At 40.8% G+C, this 18,733-nt stretch overlaps 2 protein-coding genes across 2 annotated transcripts in view; one reads left to right on the forward strand and one right to left on the reverse strand.

Moving 5' to 3' along the window:
* utp3 (UTP3 small subunit processome component) overlaps positions 1 to 11,501 on the forward strand; it is a 24,256-nt gene extending 12,755 nt beyond the window's left edge. The window contains exons 10-16 of the mRNA XM_062037563.1: positions 1,587 to 1,627; positions 1,691 to 1,787; positions 5,803 to 5,940; positions 6,011 to 6,144; positions 6,217 to 6,289; positions 11,075 to 11,182; positions 11,260 to 11,501. Of these exons, the coding sequence (XP_061893547.1) occupies positions 1,587 to 1,627; positions 1,691 to 1,787; positions 5,803 to 5,940; positions 6,011 to 6,144; positions 6,217 to 6,289; positions 11,075 to 11,182; positions 11,260 to 11,349 (681 nt within the window). The 3' untranslated portion in view covers positions 11,350 to 11,501. The remainder of the gene's footprint in view (positions 1 to 1,586; positions 1,628 to 1,690; positions 1,788 to 5,802; positions 5,941 to 6,010; positions 6,145 to 6,216; positions 6,290 to 11,074; positions 11,183 to 11,259) is intronic.
* Positions 10,890 to 18,733, reverse strand: part of ppcs (phosphopantothenoylcysteine synthetase) — a 9,550-nt gene continuing 1,706 nt past the window's right edge. Inside the window, exons 2-4 of the mRNA XM_062037564.1 lie at positions 18,294 to 18,733; positions 18,121 to 18,224; positions 10,890 to 12,282 (exon numbers count right to left, since the gene is read on the reverse strand). The exon at positions 18,294 to 18,733 is cut by the window's right edge and continues 74 nt beyond it. Coding sequence (XP_061893548.1) covers positions 11,956 to 12,282; positions 18,121 to 18,224; positions 18,294 to 18,733 — 871 coding nt within the window. The 3' untranslated portion in view covers positions 10,890 to 11,955. The remainder of the gene's footprint in view (positions 12,283 to 18,120; positions 18,225 to 18,293) is intronic.

Raw genomic sequence — 18,733 nt, forward strand, 5'->3', positions numbered from 1 at the left:
GGGTGAGAAGTGCAGTCACCCGAGAGAGACTCGGAGTAGAGCCGCTGCTCCTTCGCTTGGAAAGGAGCCAGCTTAGGTGGTTCGGGCATCTCGTGCGGATGCCTCACGAGCGTCTCCCTAGGGAGGTCCTCGTTGCACGTCCCACTGGGAGGAGGCCCCGCGGCAGGCCAAGGACCAGATGGGGGGATTACATCTCCTCTCTGGCCTGGGAACGCTTCGGGATTCCCCAGGAGGAAGTCGCAAATGTTGCTCTGGAGAGGGAAGTCTGGGGGTCTTTGCTGGAGCTGCTGTCCCCGCGACCTGATTCCGGATAAGCGGTTGAAGATGGATGGATGGATGGAGTAGATAGCAGTCAAACATAAGAGATACGTGTAGACTGCACTATGATGGCAATATGACTCAAGTAAACAGCAACATTTTAAATGTTCCATTGAAAATATAGAACATTACACACGGCGCTCAAAAATCTATCAAAAAGTTTTAGTATGACTTTGGTAAGCTATGAATTCGCACCGCTTGATGGATTGTCGGCGCATTAAACATACAAGTATTATGGTGTGTGTATAAATTAAGACATAGCTGGTATTTTGTTTCGCAATATTATGCAAAAGCAACTTTTCTTACCTTCTGGTAGCTGCTGATCTGTATTTGGGATCTGCATAAATCCTGAAACATTGCGCGCGTCCGCCTTTATTTTCATCCTTGGCGATAAGCTTCTTCTTTTTCTCTATCTCTCTACATTCATCCTCCGCTGTTGCCATTTCTAATATAAAGTAGTGTAAAATTCTTACTTATATCTGTCAGTAAACTCACCATGAAAGCGCTAAAACATACCGGTGTAGTGACTTTACATTATTCACCCAAGGAACTTTATTTATTAGAGAGTTCCGGTCGGACGGTTTTTCACGGATGAGGAGATGCTGCTCCATTATTGATTTAAGTAAAGTCTGAATGTCATTAAAACAGTTAGCTCCATCTTTTGACACTTGTTCCGCTCCCGTCCTTGCACGCGACAACAAAGATGACGGGGAGAAGACGCTGCCGAAGGTGGGCCATGTAAATAAGACCGCCCACAAAACGGCGCATCCGGAAGCGACTGTCAGAAAGCGGCTTGAAGATGATCTGTAAAACATAATCCATGCAACATTTTGACCAAAGAACAACCATTACATGTTATGTAGACCACAAGGAAGTGTTTTCCATTTAGAAAAGAAAAAAAAATAGGACTCCTTTAATGCGCCTTATAAACCGGTGCGCCTTATATATGAAAACAGATCGAAAATAGACCATTCATCGGCAGTGCGCCTTATAATCCGGTGCGCCCTATGGTCCGGAAAATAGGGCAATCATATTTATGTAAGTGCGTTGTGACCATCAAACCACAGAATGTCTACCCCTGAGGCTGGCCTGTAGGTGTTAACATACTTTTATCTTACTGTGCATCTGTGTTCAGCGTTGCCAATTTGGAATAATTCCTTGTCTAACAAATATGTCAACTCTTCTATTTAATTGTTTGACTTAATGGGTCCTATTTTTAAACTTTTTTTTAACATCAAACTTAACTTGCTGGCTCTTGTTTCCAAAAGGGCGCTGACTACCTTGAGACCAAACAGCAGCTTTATCTCAAGTAAGTAGTAAAGTTGTGCTCACATGATCAAGTATACAACGGTTTACCGCTTCTCTGCCACAGTTACTGCACCAACATCAGCTTCTACTTGGTGCTCAAAGCCAAACGAATCCCCGCTCATAACCATCCAGTGATTGAACGACTGCTCACCTACAGAAACGTAAGTCCTCCGCTCTAATAGACGCCATACCCTTTTTGAGCGCTGTTAATGTGAGAAGCAGCTCTCTCCTATGACATGTGATTGCACGACACAGTCTCACGATACATGTCTTTACCACAACACATGGCATCTGTAAAGCTGACCGATTAAAGGCCTACTGAAATGAATTTTTTTTATTTAAACGGGGATAGCAGATCTATTCTATGTGTCATACTTGATCATTTCGCGATATTGCCATATTTTTGCTGAAAGGATTTAGTATAGAACAACGACGATAAAGATTGCAACTTTTGGTATCTGATAAAAAAAAGGCTTGCACCTACCGGAAGTAGCGTGACGTAGTCAGTTGAACATATACGCAAAGTTCCCTATTGTTTACAATGATGGCCGCATGAAGTGAGAGAGATTCGGACCGAGAAAGCGACAATTTCCCCATTAATTTGAGCGAGGATGAAAGATTTGTGGATGAGTAAAGTGCAAGTGAAGGACTAGTGGGGAGTTGAAGCTATTCAGATAGGGAAGATGCTGTGAGAGCCGGGGGTGACCTGATATTCAGCTGGGAATGACTACAACAGTAAATAAACACAAGACATATATATACTCTATTAGCCACAACACAACCAGGCTTATATTTAATATGCCACAAATTAATCCTGCATAAAAACACCTGCGTGTTTGTTATGCTAGCTCCTAGCTCCTCTGCTAGCTCCTAGCTCCATAGAACACGCCAATACAATTCAAACACCTGATCAACACACACAATCACTCAGCCCAAAAGACCGTTTACCTAACCCAAGGTTCATAAAGCTTATATATTTTTAAAAAGTTACGTACGTGACGCGCACATACGGTCAAGTTATCGAATGTTTAGCAGCCAAGGCTGCATACTCACGGTACCTGATATTCAGCTGGGAATGACTACAACAGTAAATAAACACAAGACATATATATACTCTATTAGCCACAACACAACCAGGCTTATATTTAATATGCCACAAATTAATCCTGCATAATAACACCTGCGTGTTTGTTATGCTAGCTCCTAGCTCCTCTGCTAGCTCCTAGCTCCATAGAACACGCCAATACAATTCAAACACCCGATCAACACACACAATCACTCAGCCCAAAAGACCGTTCACCTAACCCAAGGTTCATAAAGCTTATATATTTTTAAAAAGTTACGTACGTGACGCGCACTTACGGTACGGTACGTGTTATGCTAGCTCCTAGCTCCTCTGCTAGCTCCTAGCTCCATAGAACACGCCAATACAATTCAAACACATGATCAACACACACAATCACTCAGCCCAAAAGACCGTTCACCTAACCCAAGGTTCATAAAGCTTATATATTTTAAAAAAGTTACGTACATACGCAAAAAAAAGCCAAAGCTGCATACTCACAGTAGCACGTCTGCGTCTTTGTCATCCAAATCAAAGTAATCCTGGTAAGAGTCTGTGTTGTCCCAGTTCTCTACAGGCGTCTGTGTATCCAAATCAAAAGTCCTCCTGGTTAGAGTCTCTGTTATCCGAGTTCTTCCATCTTGACTGCATCTTTCGGGAATGTAAACAAAGAAGCGCCGGCTGTGTACTGTTGTGGCTGACTACGTTCGAAAAATACGTCCATTTCGCACCGACAACTTTCTTCTTTGCTTGCTTGGCTTCCTTCTCCATAATGCAATGAACATGATTGAAACAGATTCACGAACACAGATGTCCAGAATACTGTGGAATTATGAAATGAAAACAGAGCTTTTTCGTACCGGCTTCAATGTGGAAGGCATACCCGTGTTCGTCGGGCTACGTCACGCGCATACGTCATCCTCAGAGGCGTTTCGAACCGGAAGTTTAGCGGCAAATTTAAAATGTCACTTTATAAGTTAACCCGGCCGTATTGGCATGTGTTATAATGTTAAGATTTCATCATTGATATATAAACTATCAGACTGCGTGGTCGGTAGTAGTGGGTTTCAGTAGGCCTTTAAAGTGGAGTTTGGGAAGGCAAAGGTTGCTAAATATACAATTAGAAATGAAACAACATGAAATAAGTTGGGTTTTTTTGTTTTGTACATCAAAGTGTATTGTATTTTTTCATTTGCAGAAAAAAATTGGGGTTATGGTATTAGTTTATTTTGAACATGCATACAGTTATATCAGTTACATATGGTACATCGCATATTTCCAGTTTCTCATTGCATGTCCAAAAAGATGCAGAGTTTGTTAAATTCTACCCCCATTTTCATTTCAAAGAAATTGCTAACACATTTGCTTGTTCACTTCTTGCACTCAATCTAAAACACAAACAAACAAATGTTCTCATGAATAATTTTTAAGTTGTGACTCACATATTGGGATGAATAAGATTGTCTAATTTTTCCATAAGGGTTAAGATGTTTATCAGGATTTGACTTCCCGTAACTTAGTTGTCAGAAGTATTTTGTACTAAAATAAGTAATCTTATGACATACAGCAGCCAAAAAGATTGCATTTCATCCATCAGGGGGGGGCTCCCTTAGAGAGAGGGTGAGTGTGAGACCCACAGTCTTCCCCGTGGCCTCCAACTGGTGGGACGTGCCCTAAACACCTCCCCAGGTGTCCAGGGGGCCTCCTGACCAGATGCCCAAACCACTTCATCTCGTCCCCTTTAGTGCTGAGGAGCAGCAGCTTTATGCACAAAGGGGAACTGTACTTTTTTTGGAATTTTGCCTATCGTTCACAATCATTATAAAAGACATGACGACGGATGGATTTTTTTTTAATGCATTCAAACCTGTAAATAAGTCTGCTTATAGCGAAGCAAATGGTAGGTCCTCTATTTCGCTGATAAAATCCAATAAATAACCATCCAAAAAGCGCCAACAATACTCCATTTACATTTTGTGACTTGAATATTAACCAAGTATTAGTGATATTGTTATTATAAGCGCTAACGCAGACAAACTATTTATAGCGGCGGTGATCACTACCGTGTGTGTTTATATGCTGCTTTCTCGCTTCCTTGTTCCCTGTAAGTTTATTGTAGATCATAAATCGCGCATCTCACCTGGACAGAAGAAGTCTGAATAGGAATTCCGATAAGTAGGTATCCCCCCCAACCCCCCCAAGGTTTCTTCGTAAGGATTATGAGTCGTTTTTCACCTAAATGGGAATATATGAACATCCTAGCAGTTGGCATCCTAATGACAGCAGACCTTATACAGTAAGTGATGTTTTATTATGTTTGTTGGCTCTGCAGTCTGATGCGTTTTTTAAATTAATGCACCGCGTATACTTAAAATGATCAAAAAAGGTACATTTTTTTTAAAATGTGCCCGTTACTACATTACATATATACTTACATCATGTGTATAAAACATTAATGGAGGTGTTTGGATGTTTTTTTTAAGGGCTTTATAGGCGGAATTGAGCGGCTCCCATAGGCTCCATTGTAAGCAAACTTTTGATTGCATTTATGTAATATTTAGAATGCAAAACTTTTTTTTACATCCATCGTCATGTTTTTCATGATGATTGTGACTGATAGGCAAAATAAAATAAAGTGTATTTTCCCTTGAACTCCTCCTAAATGACGGAGCTTCTCACAGTCACAGTATTTCGAAGGGAGGAACGCATCCCAACAGAGACGCGATCATTTCGGTCGTAATGATAACTTATTTGTGTAAAAAACACTTCTGACAACTAAGTTACTGCTAAAACATGAACTTTTATTTACATATAGTAATGGGAAGTCCTTCACAGCAACACGAGTGCGTGTGGTGCAAGGAGCCGACTCGTGGTATGTATTAAATTGTATAAATTCAGTTTGCATTAGATGCTGCCATCCTAATAATACCTAACCACTAATGGGCGCCTCCTACTCTGCAGTTGAGGGACAGAAGGAATTCTAGTGTTTGTCATTTGGTGTACTTTGAGTGGGATTACAAGTATGCAGGAGAATAGAAGGTGTATCTTACCTTTTTAAAAAAACAAACAAACAAAAAAAACATTTCCAGTCCTTGTTACTTGCCTGCCTGCAGCTCATCAACAAACTGAGTGCCGTTGATGCCCGCCTTGCGCCACAGTTGCGCAAGCTGCTGGCCGCTGAGGATGAGGACGAGCCCACCAGCAGACCAACATCGAAGAAGAAGGCAGGAGTGTCCAACAAGAAGGACAAGGTGAAATAAAAATGTTCTTTACCCGGGATAACACGGAAGCAAAACATTAACCAGCGGTCATTGCTCGCAGGATTCTGGGGAAGCGGCGCCGGAGGAAGCAGCGGCGGACTCTGACCTGGATGAGGAAGCGGCTTTGCTCTTCTACAGACAAGTGGAGGAAAGGATCAAGTTGAAGAAGAAGATGAAGGAAAATAAAGCTAAAGAGTGAGTGTATTTTTGTATTTTTTTAAGATTATAAATTGGAAACACGGAGAAATGTGAAGCATTGTTGCACAGTTGCAGGGTTGAGGAACACGTGGATGAAGCGGAAGAGATGGATGCAGAAGCTAAGAGAGGCATCACATACCAGGTACGGACATGTCGTCTTTGGGATTTCTTTGTTTGCATGTTACATAATCAAAGACAAAATTAAATACAATTATAATCATGATTGTAGATTCCTAATGAAGCCTTTAGCTTGACGCTCCTCTACTTTCTCCTGCTCCTGCTTGCTGCGGCGACAACAAACAAAACTCCAGACGCTTCTCTTCGTTTTGTATAGTTTACTTGTGAACTTAATCATTCAAAAACGTAAAACAATGATGTGGGAAAAAATGAATGGCAAAATAAAGCGAGTTTGTTACAGTAAAAAAAGTTAAAAAGTAAGAGTGAGGTCAAAAAACTGTGTGGCTCAATTCCCCCACACCTGACTGCCATTACCCATAATACCTTGTGTCCAAAACCACTTTACCACACAGATCTTTCCGCCATATATGCAATTAAACAGTTGCGTCATCAAATTATTTAGACAAATGTAATAATTATTCTAAGCATGCAAATAAAGTAAATTGTCCCATTTTGGCTGAATAAACATAAAGCACCTTCCATAAAAAATTTAAATGAACTCAAACAGCATTTAGGCTCCTACAATTATATTACTAAAACTAATATATTTTAGTGTATATGGATCAGCGGACACTTGCAAGCTAGATCTGGTGCCTTTTTGAGTATGTTAAAGTCCTCCAAAAAGGTGATTTAGTTGCCGTAATAATAATAATGATACTACCAAAGATTTATAAGACGTTATCTATACTATAAAGCTGAGATGTTTATATTTTAATTAGCTCAAATAGCTGGGATATGCTAACTCTTCGCATAACTTAACCTCCATTGCATTGATTTCAGTGTTTTTAATTAATTCAAATGTGGCTTCAACACCCTATAATTGTTCTATATGGCCCCTCAGTGACTTGGATGAATGTTCAGTAAATGCTTGGCTATCTTAAAGGCCTACTGAAATGAATTTTTTTTATTTAAACGGGGATAGCAGATCTATTCTATGTGTCATACTTGATCATTTCGCGATATTGCCATATTTTTGCTGAAAGGATTTAGTATAGAACAACGACGATAAAGATTGCAACTTTTGGTATCTGATAAAAAAAAGGCTTGCACCTACCGGAAGTAGCGTGACGTAGTCAGTTGAACATATACGCAAAGTTCCCTATTGTTTACAATGATGGCCGCATGAAGTGAGAGAGATTCGGACCGAGAAAGCGACAATTTCCCCATTAATTTGAGCGAGGATGAAAGATTTGTGGATGAGTAAAGTGCAAGTGAAGGACTAGTGGGGAGTTGAAGCTATTCAGATAGGGAAGATGCTGTGAGAGCCGGGGGTGACCTGATATTCAGCTGGGAATGACTACAACAGTAAATAAACACAAGACATATATATACTCTATTAGCCACAACACAACCAGGCTTATATTTAATATGCCACAAATTAATCCTGCATAAAAACACCTGCGTGTTTGTTATGCTAGCTCCTAGCTCCTCTGCTAGCTCCTAGCTCCATAGAACACGCCAATACAATTCAAACACCTGATCAACACACACAATCACTCAGCCCAAAAGACCGTTTACCTAACCCAAGGTTCATAAAGCTTATATATTTTTTAAAAGTTACGTACGTGACGCGCACATACGGTCAAGTTATCGAATGTTTAGCAGCCAAGGCTGCATACTCACGGTACCTGATATTCAGCTGGGAATGACTACAACAGTAAATAAACACAAGACATATATATACTCTATTAGCCACAACACAACCAGGCTTATATTTAATATGCCACAAATTAATCCTGCATAATAACACCTACGTGTTTGTTATGCTAGCTCCTAGCTCCTCTGCTAGCTCCTAGCTCCATAGAACACACCAATACAATTCAAACACCTGATCAACACACACAATCACTCAGCCCAAAAGACCGTTCACCTAACCCAAGGTTCATAAAGCTTATATATTTTTAAAAAGTTACATACGTGACGCGCACGTACGGTACGGTACGTGTTATGCTAGCTCCTAGCTCCTCTGCTAGCTCCTAGCTCCATAGAACACGCCAATACAATTCAAACACCTGATCAACACACACAATCACTCAGCCCAAAAGACCGTTCACCTAACCCACGGTTCATAAAGCTTATATATTTTTAAAAAGTTACGTACGTGACGCGCACGTACGGTACGGTACGTGTTATGCTAGCTCCTAGCTCCTCTGCTAGCTCCTAGCTCCATAGAACACGCCAATACAATTCAAGCACATGATCAACACACACAATCACTCAGCCCAAAAGACCGTTCACCTAACCCAAGGTTCATAAAGCTTATATATTTTAAAAAAGTTACGTACATACGCAAAAAAAAGCCAAAGCTGCATACTCACAGTAGCACGTCTGCGTCTTTGTCATCCAAATCAAAGTAATCCTGGTAAGAGTCTGTGTTGTCCCAGTTCTCTACAGGCGTCTGTGTATCCAAGTCAAAAGTCCTCCTGGTTAGAGTCTCTGTTATCCGAGTTCTTCCATCTTGACTGCATCTTTCGGGAATGTAAACAAAGAAGCGCCGGCTGTGTACTGTTGTGGCTGACTACGTTCGAAAAATACGTGCATTTCGCACCGACAACTTTCTTCTTTGCTTGCTCGGCTTCCTTCTCCATAATGCAATGAACATGATTGAAACAGATTCACGAACACAGATGTCCAGAATACTGTGAAATTATGAAATGAAAACAGAGCTTTTTCGTATTGGCTTCAATGTGGAAGGCATACCCGTGTTCGCCGGTCTACGTCACGCGCATACGTCATCCTCAGAGGCGTTTCGAACCGGAAGTTTAGCGGCAAATTTAAAATGTCACTTTATAAGTTAACCCGGCCGTATTGGCATGTGTTATAATGTTAAGATTTCATCATTGATAAATAAACTATCAGACTGCGTGGTCGGTAGTAGTGGGTTTCAGTAGGCCTATAAGGGAATTCATTTTTTGTTAGGATGCCACCTGCTGGCGAGTCTCAATTTGCGAGGTGATGCAATACAGACTACTATAGTGGCTGCATTAACCCTTCATCTTCATCATATCCATCAAAATGGATATGATGGATATTAAAAAGTAATTAATTATAGTTACTTGCTACTTTCCCAAAAAGTAATTGAGTTGCTAAAGGAAGTACTCTTCAATAAATGTAAATAATACGGTTTTTAAAAAAATAAATAAAAAGAACCGTCATATCTGGCATATGCAGTTGAGACGTTTCATATATGAGGTGTGTGTGTGTGTGTGTGTGTGTGTGTGTGTGTGTGTGTGTGTGTGTGTGTGTGTGTGTGTGTGTGTGTGTGTGTGTGTGTGTGTGTGTGTGTTTTTAAAAGGCGGGGCCTAGTGACATTAAGGGTTTAAACGGAGCTGTGTTTGTTAGCTTCAGCGGTTAGCAGTGGCAGTTTGTCGGCTCTGACACCAGCTCTTTTGAATCTTTTTACTGGATTGTGTTACCAGTAGTTAATAAAGAGATTGAATGTGCTTCCATGGCTGTCATATCTTCTTGTCAACAAACGGTGTATTGTTTGGATGGCAAGTTTGTCACTTCAGTCATTGATTTGTTGCTTATTACTCCTATTGTGTACACGAGCATGTGTTGTCTGCTGTGTCACAGTGTGATGCTGCCTCTTCCTATTTGATATCAAGTTTATTTTAGTGCGATGCTGCTTGGTGCTTTCACTAGTAAAAAGATGTTTCCTGCATTGAACTTGCTGTCTTGTTGACATAAAACCACTTTAAAAGTAGCGTGCCATGTGATGCCAGTCCTGATATTCTTTTTGTAAGCGTATCAGTGATAAGACAGACAATGAGGTTAATGTGAAAAAGAGCTTGATCATGAAAGGTAAATATTTTTGATACTTTTTATATCTTAATTGTGGTTGTCGACGCATTTGTAGTTTTTGAGTGTCCAACAGCCACCTGGAAAGTATTATTAGAGATGTCCGATAATATCGGACTGCCGATATTATCGGCCGATAAATGCTTTAAAATGTAATATCGGAAATTATCGGTTTCAATAAGTAAAATGTATTACTTTTTAAAACGCCGCTGTGTACACGGACATAGGGAGAAGTACAGAGCGCCAATAAACCTTAAAGGCACTGCCTTTGCGTGCCGGCCCAATCACATAATATGTACGGCTTTTCACACACACTAGTGAATGCAAGACATACTTGGTCAACAGCCATACAGGTCACACTGAGGGTGACCGTATAAACAACTTTAACACTGTTAAAAATATGCGCCACACTGTGAACCCACACCAAACAAGAATGACAAACATTTCGGGAGAACATCCGCACCGTAACACAACATAAACACAACAGAACAAATACCCAGAACCCCTTGCAGCACTAACTCTTTCGGGACGCTACAATATACACCCTCAGCTACCCCCCACCCCCACCTCAACCTCCTCGTGCTCTCTCAGGGAGAGCATGTCCCAAATTCCAAGCTGCTGTTTTGAGGCATGTTAAAAAAAATAATGCACTTTGTGACTTCAATGATAAATATGGCAGTGCCATGTTGGCATTTTTTTCCATAACTTGAGTTGATTTATTTTGGAAAACCTTCTTACATTGTTTAATGCGTCCAGCGGGGCATCACAACAAAATTAGGCATAATAATGTGTTAATTCCACGACTGTATATATCGGTATCGGTTGATATCGGAATCGGTATTTAAGAGTTGGACAATATCGGATATCGGCAAAAAAGCCATTATCGGACATCTCTAGTTGTTATCCATAGGTGCACTTCCACTTGTCCTAACTATGAACATGTCCACAGATGTCTAAGAACAAAGGTCTCACCCCCAAGAGGAAGAAGATCGACCGCAACCCTCGAGTCAAGCACCGAGAGAAGTTCAGGAGGGCCAAGATCCGCAGAAAGGGCCAGGTTAGTATCAGTGCACGCCTAAAGGTTTACCCAGTGCACGCTTGAGCCAAATACTGACTTTTGTGCTGGACCACCAGGTGCGTGAGGTTCGTCGGGAGGAGATGAGATACAGCGGAGAACTGTCCGGCATTCGAGCAGGAGTCAAGAAGAGTATCAAACTCAAGTAACCGCACACTGCCGCCTGCTTTGATCCTCAACCTTTTACCGTACTCTGTCGGGATCATGAGCCACAAAGAATAAACTTGTACATATTTTAATAACTTGTACGACATGCTGTCAATCGATACAAACGTGTTAATATAATTTTTTCCAATTCCAAGCATTTCAGTCATGATCTTTAACATGATTTTAAAGGGACGTTCCCAGAAATAAATCTCATTGGCTCGAAATTTCGGAAAAAAAGTTGACTTCTTTCTAACGCAAGTCAGAGCTTTTCTTCCTGTCACACACACACACACACACACACACACACACACACACACACCAGCGGCCTCAAAAGTTGGGTAAGTTAGCAAACAGTTACGATCATTTGAAGTTAATGATTCTAAGTCATCAAATGTGATACTAATGACTTTTTGTCTTAAAGGATTTTCCCCAAAAAAATGAACTTACGTTTGATTTAATACAGTAGTTATTGTTTCTGCCATATAATTACACGATAGTTACATTGCTTCAAAATATTACTAACCTTGATACAAAAGATGCATAGATTTAATGATTGAGGACATGATTGTTTTCAGCGATTAGCAAACTCCAAATGATGCCAATAAAGCTTAGCCCGCTTGCTGCGTAATAAAATGGTCGTGCGCGGCGGTCAAGTTAGTCACGATCCTCTCCTCGATCTCCACCTCGTTTTTGGCGTCCTCTTTGGAGAGCACCACCTCGTCCTGGCTGGTCGGGGTCACCACCATCACGTAACCCCGCCTGGAGTCCAGCACGTTGGCCACGACCACCTGGTGCCTGTAGGTGTCCAGAGCTCGCCGAGCCTTCTCCAGCAGGATGCTGGCGTCCGTCTCCAGTTTGAAGGATATGACGAAGGCCTTGGGTGCCCAGTCCTTCACCAGCGGGGACAGGATTTTAGGGACCATATTCATGGTCAGCTGAGAGGAGGAGAATAAAAGCTATATTAGTAACTTGTACACTAAACCGCATTTTTCAGTCTGTGTTCCACCTTCTGAGATGCATGGATGTCGTAGCATAAGCTCTTATTAGCTATTTCTGTGTAAAAGGCACAGCACTCTCCATTTGCAAAGCTTTGATGCGGATACTTAGGCCTTGTTCACGCTGCTGGTCGTCCCCATTTTTTTTGCCCACATGCGAACTGTATCGGATTTTTTTCATGTCATAGTGTGAACAGTTCAATTCTGAATTTTACATATCCGACTCAGGCCTCTTTCTTATATGAAAATAAATCGAATATAGATGCGATGAGTCCTGAATGTGAACTCTACTGCGCTCCGGTCGCATTCATCCAACCAGAACGTCATCAAAAAGCGATAAGCATCATAATTATTTGCCAAAATAGACGGTTACAAAAGAAATAGTTGCGGAGCAGAAAACAGGTGAAAATAACGTTTTGGGAACCCATGTTAAAGTTCCACCCCTCCTGTCTCACAGACACGCTCTTCAAGCAGGCATCTGAGCAAATTATCCCATAAAACCAAAATGCTTGTCCTCTTCCCTCTTAATCTTCTACGCGCAATAATTTGGTTCGGAAAATGTTGACTTTGGTTGCACAAAATCTTTTAAATTGTTACAAATGTGCCAGTACTGAGACCGACTAGAACTGAAGCCATTTTTGCTTCCGTAAACATTGCAGTGCGTTTAACGTCATGGCCGCATGCGGGTCAGATTGCATTCACGTTAGAAATCAAATTTTTTTGGTAATGTGAATGGCCGCTAGAAAGATCGGATTTGACCAAAAAATACGAATTGGACGTCTGACCCTGCGGTGTGAACGTAGCCTTTGTGAAAGACTCCACATCGCTTGAAACATATGGCAACATATGTTGCCATCCAAGCAACGTTATCATGGACGCCCATGCTTATTTCAGCAAGGCAATACCAAGCCACGTGTTACAACAGCGTGGCTACATAGTAAAAAGTGCAGGTACTCGACTAGCCTACCTGTAGTCCAGACCTGTCTCCCATTGAAAATGTGTGTTTGCTTCCGTAAACATTGTAGCACGTATAACGTCATGGAGGTCAGATTGCATTCACATTAGAAATACATTTATTTTAGTAATGTGAACGACCACTGAAAGATCGAACTTGACCAAAAAATATATAGCCTTTGTTCTCCACATCGCTTGAACAGCAATTTTCTGTCTTGTGAAGTAGTAACAGAGGCAGGACAAAGCCTGCAGCGTATAAGGGGATTTATTACGCAATGCTGGAATTTAGGTGGTGTCTTGTTGGCTCTGATGCTTTATTTTGTCCGATCTCTGTGTAAAAGGGGCTACCTTGTCTAAAAGCCAGCGCACACACCTTTTCTCCTGTTGTTCTGTATAAACAACAGTGTTTCCCATAAACTGCCAAGATACCTGTGGCGGTGGGGGCGTGGCTATGGGCGTGGTCACCATGACATCATCGAGTAATTTGCATAATTTACTACAATGATTTGATTTTCTCTAAAAAGGCTCAAAAAATGTATACTTACTAATTAATAACAGTTTTGTTTTAAACGTCCATCCATCCATTTTACAATATAATTACAACACTTTATGTACATATTTATATGCAGATTTGAACAATAAGTTATTCACTGAAATATATTTATTAATTGTGGTTCTTACAAAAAATATATCTTATAAAATATAAAAGCTAAAATGTCTCAAAGCTCTGCCCCTTTAATTAGTGCATACTAAATAATTTAACTTTAGCCTACTACTACAACTAGGGATGTCCGATAATATCGGCCGATAAATGCGTTAAAATGTAATATCGGAAAGTATCGGTATCGTTTTTTTTATTATCTGTATCGGTTTTTTGTTTTTGTTTTGTTTTTTATTAAATCAACATAAAAAACACAAGATACACTTACAATTAGTGCACCAACCCAAAAAACCTCCCTCCCCCCATTTCTTTCTGTTATCAATATTCTGGTTCCTACATTATATATCAATACAGTCTGCAAGGGATACAGTCTGTAAGCACACATGATTGTGCGTGCTGCTGGTCCACTAATAGTACTAACCTTTAACAGTTAATTTTACTCATTTTCATTAATTACTAGTTTCTATGTAACTGTTTTTATATTGTTTTACTTTCTTTTTTATTCAAGAAAATGTTTTTAATTTAGTTCTTATTTTATTATTATTTTTTAAAAGTACCTTATCTTCACCATACATGGTTGTCCAAATTAGGCATAATAATGTGTTAATTCCACGACTGCATATATCGGTTGGTATCGGTAATTAAAGAGTTGGACAATATCGGATATCGGCAAAAAGCCATTATCGGACATCCCTAACTACAACCATATTATTTACCAGCAACATAAAGTGAAACAGAGGCAGAGGTGTCCTGCCACAGTCAGTAACAAATAAACAGAAAACGGTAGTGGTGGTAGATAGACACAAAGCTTCATCAAACATCTGATCCACTGAACAAAGAGCTCCAAAAATCTTGAACTTTAGACTGCCATCAGTTTTACTCCCTACACTTAACCATGTGTTTCCTACTGCCTGCAGACTTTGCACCCTTTGTTATATACACATGTTGTGTTTCTAATATAAATACATTTAATAAAGTCAAATACAAATAAGGCAACAAGAGAAGTATCCTACACTTCTCTTTTGTAAAGTAAACCTGAACAGCCGATACGGGCATCTACATCAACTATATGATTTGCCTGAGAAGCTGGAGAGGACAACAAAAAAAATAAAAAATTTATTTTATTTTTATTTGTAATTTTTAAAAATTTGTGGCGGACGTAATTCTTTCGTGGCGGGCCGCCACAAATAAATGAATGTGTGGGAAACCCTGAACAATAACGCAAAATCGAAAGGGTGAGGTTGGACCAGACCACTTTACACCTTAGCATCAGGTAGTTTCAGAGCTGTAGAAGAAGCGGTCTGCTGCCTGTGTGTAAGGGGTATAAACAAAAACACCTCTGCACTCTGCACAATATCTTGCTTCACTAGGTTCTGCATAAACAGGCACAGATGAATACTCGATCTTTTGTAATTAGGAATGTTTCAATTTGGATTTTATGCTTCCAATTCCGATACATATCATCCATGACTAAGATTGACCAATACTCATCACATGTATTAACTTGACACTTTCCAATGTATTTATGGTGAGTGCTATTGACAGTTACAATATCAACACATTATTTAAGCTAGTTCCTTATTCTCTTATTACGTACAATCGTTTGAGCAAAACAAAGTCAATAGTACACAATAAACACAAATCTATGTTTTGGGTTTTGCTGTCAAACTCCTCCTGTGTCCAATGAATGATTGTAAACATTGACAAAAATAACAAAAAAAATGTAAATATCATTCGAATCACTCTATTATAGGTAATATACTGCTACTACTGATATTGATAAGTTTAGGTAGTGTAGATGGAATTGTGTTACAACAGGAAATTAACAAGTACATTTATACTAAGAGTTAGTGAGAGAATAATATAACAACTGTTGGAGTGTCAGCATTGTCACAGTCAGTACACAACACATAAGAGGGTTTATCCATAAATTGGTGGTGTCAATACCAAGGGTAGTATCAATATATGATCAAAACGAGAGTGATTAGGTCGATATTTTTATTTTTCAAAATATGTTTCCTGTTAATGTTAACAGCTCCAAGGGAATAAATCCCTGGACGCAGGAAGACTTTGAGGGCAAAAACCTAACAATTTAAATGAGTAGAAGATAGTTATTGACTTTGTTTTGCTCAAACAATTGTATGTAATAAACAAGAATAAGTGAGTCGTTTAAATATTATGCTGATATTGTTAAAATGTTACGAACACTCACCATAAGTACATTGAAAAAGTACAGTAAATACATGTGATCGTATCGGCATCAGCAGATCTCACTCATGGATGATTGGTATCGGAACATCCTTAGTTCTTGTGTTTAAAGCAGGGGTGCGCACACTTTCTGCAGGCGAGCTACTTTTCAATTGACCAAGTGGAGGGGGATCTACCTCATTCATATATATTTTATATTTATTTATTTATGAAAGAGATGTTTGTGTTAACAAGTTAACGGTGTTTAATGATAATACAAGCATGTTTAACACCTATAGATTCCTTTCTTTCATGAAGACAAGAATATAAGTTGGTGTATTACCTGATTCTGATGACTTGCATTGATTGGAATCAGACAGTAGTGCTGATAACGTCCACAATTTTGAATGGAGGAGAAATACATCCTCCTTTCTGTCCAATACCATATGAAAGTGGTTGGTTTTTGGCATCTTATTTGTCCAACTTCCATACTCCTTTTTATACACTTTACAAGAAATACATTGGCGGCAAACGCAGTAGCTTTCTAGCTTGTGCACGCCTGCTTTCTGAGAATCTTTTTTTGTTAGCGCAGGCAGGATGAAGCAGGGCTTTTATTGTGAAGACAGGAAGTGTGCAGTCGGTCTCTAGAGTTTTGACAGCAGGTACGAAGCAAGAGTCTTGAAATATAGTGTTTCTCACTTTTCTGTCGGTCATTTTTTCTTAATAATGATCTGGCAGCAGCCAGCGTCATCTCACAGACCCTCGGGTGCCGTAAATATCAGTCAAGTGACGAAAATGACGTCCTAGTGAAGTTTGATGATCGCTATTTTTAGGTCTACACACCCTCCGCGACAGACGTAATGGGCACCCCTGGTTTAAAGCCAGCTTAACTACGAGGTTGCCTGGTCCTGGCAAGCTTTCGGAGTGCAACATGTTAATCCTCATCCTCCAGTGATAATAGGCCCTAATTAGGGATGTCCGATATTATCGGCCGATAAATGCTTTAAAATGTAATATCGGAAATTATCGGTATCTGTTTCAAAATTATCGGTATCTGTTTCAAAAAGTAAATTTTATGACTTTTTAAAACGCCGCTGTGTACACGGTCGTAGGGAAGTACAGAGCGCCAATTAACCTTAAAGACACTGCCTTTGCGTGACGGCCCCGTCACATAATATCTACAGCTTTTCACACACACAAGTGAATGCAAGGCATACTTGGTCAACAGCCATACAGGTCACACTGAGGGTGGCCGTATAAACAACTTTAACACTGTTACAAATATGCGCCACACTGTGAACCCACACCAAACAAGAATGACAAACACATTTCGGGAGAACATCCGCACCGTAACACAACATAAACACAACAGAACAAATACCCAGAATCCCTTGCAGCACTAACTCTTCCAGGACGCTACAATATACACCCCCCGCTACCGCCTACCCCCCGCCCCCACCTCAACCCCGCCCACCAGTAATGCACTTTGTGACTTCAATAATAAATATGGCAGTGCCAGGTTGGCATTTTTTTCCATAACCTGAGTTGATTTATTTTGGAAAACCTTGTTACATTGTCTAATGCGTCCAGCGGGGCATCACAATAAAATTAGGCATAATAATGTGTTAATTCCACAACTGTATAACGTCATTATCGGACATCTCTAGCCCTAATTACGCACAACCAATCAGCAATGGCAGTTATGTACTCTTTCATGAAAATTGTCCTATATTGATTTGCACATCCTTAATTGTAATGGCTGACGTGTCTATCTTGTAAGATCTCTGTGTCACTGTTGTGTGTAAACAGCAGCGACACATAATGGTGTGAGTCGGGGGTGAAGATGTCTGTGCGTCAGGGGGACTCCACTTTGCGCACACACAATATCCCGCCTCTTGGGTATTGTATAAAAGGCGCAGGTACGTAAATGTGGGATGTATTTGTAATGTTGCAGGATCCCTGTGTGAAAGACTCACTTGAAGAGGTCCATTCGAAGACTGAATTTTGTGCTCAGGCATTTCAGATGCCGGGATGTAGAAATCTGACACGGCCGCAGCCAGGTAAAACATAGCCTTGGATCCTGTGTGCAAAGCAAAGGAGTAATTAGCAGTGTGCTAACAGGGTTAGCTTCTTCCCACTGCAGGTCTACCTATAGTGCTGAGGGCCTGCGCTGCAGCTTTGAGCAGGTGCAGATACTCCGACAGGGTGTTGAAGTCGACGGGGAGAAGGAGTTTACCGTCTGTTACTTCGCGGTAGCGCTTCAGCACTTTGGCAATGTTCGGGAGCACCTGCTGGTTCACCACCACGTCGCCCGCGTTGAACTGCAGGGTGTCCAGCATGTTGACCGCGGAGAACGTGCGGGTGTACGGATAGAGGGAGCGATGCCTGTGCAGGAAGATGACCGCATAGCCGGCGTCCAGGAAATACTCCGCCGATGACGCGCCCCTCCTGCCGCTGCTGAAGTTGTCCAGGAATCGAACGGTGCGCGACTCCAGGGGGACTTTGGTGCCCCCTGAGGTGATGAGAACCACACGGCGGCCGGCCTTGGCGTGACGCTGGGCGAAGGCGGCCATCTCGTCCTTGACCTCG

The sequence above is a fragment of the Entelurus aequoreus genome, linkage group LG26, assembly GCF_033978785.1.
Source record: "Entelurus aequoreus isolate RoL-2023_Sb linkage group LG26, RoL_Eaeq_v1.1, whole genome shotgun sequence".
NCBI classification, from domain to species: Eukaryota; Metazoa; Chordata; class Actinopteri; order Syngnathiformes; family Syngnathidae; genus Entelurus; species Entelurus aequoreus.